This window comes from Trypanosoma grayi (genome assembly GCF_000691245.1).
Source record: "Trypanosoma grayi strain ANR4 Tgr_1395_V1, whole genome shotgun sequence".
In the NCBI taxonomy this organism is placed as follows: Eukaryota; Euglenozoa; class Kinetoplastea; order Trypanosomatida; family Trypanosomatidae; genus Trypanosoma; species Trypanosoma grayi.
In genome coordinates, this window is record NW_008827013.1 from 1 (window position 1) to 3,274 (window position 3,274).

The following is a 3,274-nucleotide window of genomic DNA, read 5'->3' on the forward strand; positions in this document are numbered from 1 at the left end:
CGCAGCAACAAACCGCGGTTTGACACAACAACGATAGGCTTCAAGGCACATTCCAAGCGACGAAAAAGTTGCAAGTGCTCGAGCGTCTCGATGGATTCACCGTAGTGCAATGGACTTGTGCACCCCACAACGAATGATCCTTCAAAACCACATATGAACTGAGACATGATGCGAGAAAACTTGCACTCCATGAAGAAAGACTGACTACGGCGGATAAGAGCACGATACGATTCCAACGTTGTGGTTCTGGCCTTCCGCTTCTCGCGATACTCAAGTGAGTGGATGACTGCCGCGCCGAGAAGTGTAACACTGACATTGATAGAGCTTCCCTCTTTGAGGTGCTCACCACGGATTCCCTTCGCGCCAACACGATCCGTACCCTTCATATGTATAAACGTCATGGTGCGAATAATATTCCTTTCTCCCTCAGCCTTGTCAGTGGTTGTAATGGTGAGCTGCACAAAGCCATGCCACCGCACCATCCGCTCGTAGGAACGCCGAATGCGGTTGTTGTTGCCGCGGTCCAGCTGGGCCAGAAAATCCTCCATCGTTGGAACCTCCACAGTGGCCAAATTCGGTATCGTGAGACGGTCCAAAGAGTCACGGGAAATCGCGTATGTACAAGCGTCATCTTCCCCACTTTCATCGCGCAAGTTGTCCTCAACAGCGTCGCGATTCATCTCCCAATAACGCAGCAAAACATCCGCACTGTACGCATCCGACTGAGCATCAAGTCTCGTGTATAACTCCCTCACTGTGTCATGGATGAGTCCAGTGACGTTGTTATCGCCGTAGAGTGTGTGTGTTTTGCCTGTGTCGGTGAAACCAAAGACGACAACATTGCAACTAAGGCCTTGCAGAGCCAGGTCGACCATTTGAGACCCAATGGTTTGGCTCACTTCCTCCTGTGAAGTGCCACAAGGAAAGTAGTTATCGCAGTCATACATGAGACCCTCAGTCGCACCTGGTGCGAAGGCGACGAGTTTGTCCTCATCCACTTTGAGACGCAGCCGCACGTCTCCCAGCTCGTCTTCCGTAATGGGTCGCTCTCGCACAGCAACGTGGAGCCTCTCGAAGGGATAAGCAGCGTCCATTTATGTGTTACCACGTCTATTCTTCTTAGTCGCCTGTTCTCTTCTAAGAAAGACGAAGGGGGGACGAGAACACAGAGAGCACGGACATTTATCTGTTGATGTTGTCAGTACTTCTTATCACCAATACAAATCATCAAAACACCAGAAAAAGCGCACCCAACAAGAGAGGGATATTCAACTCAAAGCACGATGAGCAAAAAGAATAAATCAAAATACTGAAATCGTCGGGCGTTCAGCGGCACTACTTCTTGGGCTGACTCTTCGGCACAGGAATGCGCTCCTGCGGCTGCGTCATGAACAGCTGGACATGGCAAGGGCTGCACATGTAGGGCGTGATACGGCCGTGGGCACGGAACGTGCGGCGGCGCATGCGGGCAGCCTCATCAACCTGCACGTGCTTGATGACCATCTTGTTGGGATCAAGACCCTTCTCAATAGCGTTGGCCTCAGCGTTCTTCAGCAGCGAGAGCATCGCCACAACCGACTTGCGTGGCCAGCGGCCCTTTGTCTGACCCCACTCCTTTGCCTGTCCAGTACGGCCAATCTTGCCGTTGTAACGCTTGAAGGGGATGCAGCGAGTCTTGGCAAGAACCTGACGGTAGAGCTGCTGGGCCTTGCGGAGAGGCATGCCATTGACCACATTAGCCGTCTCAAACGTGTTCTTGAAGTGGCACCGAAGGTCGCTGATCTTCGCCTTGGCGCTCTTCGATGACACCTGCGGCTTGCGGGAGTAGTGAACCATCGTTCCTCAAAGATTTCTTGTGGGAAACAGCAACGCAAACAGCAAAGAGAGGAAAGAACAAACGAAAAAAAAAAAGAGAAACGTGTGCACAGAAACAATCACAGGGGCAGAAATTCACACAAAAAAATACATAGTTGACCATTGCATCACACAGAACACTGAACATTCACCCACAACGCATGCAGACACACAAATGCACATAGAATGGCAACCAGAAAAAAAGATACTTGAGACTTTTTTTTTTGTTATCAATCTGTGAGTCAAATCGCGATGTGTAGAAAAGAAGTTAAGTATATCTTCGCTCTCACCCAAGCTGCCTATCATCAGCCCATTTTGAAATTACGCGCCATGGCCTTAACACGCGGAATGAACTGAGAGGCAAAGGGCTGCAGACGAGGGACGAAAACAGGCGCCATCATGAGCGTCACCGCAAGCTCCAGCGGCACCAACATCTTGTTCAACACAATCGAAATGCCTAATGTAGCCCAGAACGACGGATACTTCTTGACAGGGGCAACACCGTCCTCATCAGCGGCGAGTGCGGGCTTCTCACTCATTATATTAAATCCATACGATCGGGCGAAACCTACCAGATCCATATGCAGGAAGTAGAGCGAAAAGAAGATCATGGCAAGCAGCACGTTGTGGACAATGAGATACAAAATAAGTCCACCACCGCCGTATGCTGCCAACTTCTGCTTCAACGTGAGCGAACCACCCGATGGCGCCGTTGATGATGACGAAGAACCTGGTGACCCGCCTTCGCAGGGTGGGGCTGCTGACGCACCGCCAGCGCCCTCAGCTCCTCCTGCCGAACTATTGCCCGATTCACCGCTACTGCTGGCGGCAGCTCGTCGGAAGACACGGCCCTCCTCAGTGACACCAAGCCCGTGGCGACGGTGAAACAATGGAAAGCGTGTTAGGAAGCCAGTCGGCACCTCAAATGTCGTCGTATGCATTAAAACATTATGGTAGTACGGTTTGCTAAGTTCCAAAGAATAGTACTCCCGCCATTCCACGCACGGATCACGTGGATCAAGCAGCTCATTGCCAATCGCTGTCGCGGGGAACACCGGGCTNCCCGCCATTCCACGCACGGATCACGTGGATCAAGCAGCTCATTGCCAATCGCTGTCGCGGGGAACACCGGGCTTGGACTCACAGCACACAACGCCAGCCTCACGGCAGGAAGCACATGATTATTTGTACCAGCGTGTGTTTCTGTATCCACCACCTTCTCCACGCCGCCGACGCCCGGGCTGCGTGTACAAAGAAAACGACGTGCATTCCCACAGCTAAACGAAATACCCACCACACGCCGCATTGCAAACCACGACTACGCTAACTGACACAATGTTAAAAACAGAGAGAACAAAAAAGACATACACATGGCTTGCGGGGAAAAAAAAAAACACAGTCGCAACAAGAAATCACGACA

The 3,274-nt window shown here is 51.5% G+C and overlaps 3 protein-coding genes across 3 annotated transcripts; all 3 read right to left on the reverse strand.

Annotated features, from left to right (window-relative positions):
• DQ04_13951000 (putative kinesin) lies at positions 1-1,094 on the reverse strand (the record flags this gene model as incomplete). The annotated part of the gene is made up of 1 exon (XM_009317059.1): positions 1-1,094. A coding segment is annotated over one exon (1,094 nt), but the record flags the coding sequence as incomplete, so codon positions are not given.
• Positions 1,095-1,335: 241 nt separating this feature from the next.
• Positions 1,336-1,836, reverse strand: DQ04_13951010 (60S ribosomal protein L17; the record flags this gene model as incomplete). The annotated part of the gene is made up of 1 exon (XM_009317060.1): positions 1,336-1,836. One exon carries the CDS (start codon positions 1,834-1,836, stop codon positions 1,336-1,338), a length of 501 nt encoding a protein of 166 aa, XP_009315335.1.
• A 323-nt stretch (positions 1,837-2,159) lies between these two features.
• On the reverse strand, positions 2,160-2,924 carry DQ04_13951020 (hypothetical protein; the record flags this gene model as incomplete). The annotated part of the gene is made up of 1 exon (XM_009317061.1): positions 2,160-2,924. One exon carries the CDS (start codon positions 2,922-2,924, stop codon positions 2,160-2,162), a length of 765 nt encoding a protein of 254 aa, XP_009315336.1.
• Positions 2,925-3,274: the final 350 nt, after the last annotated feature.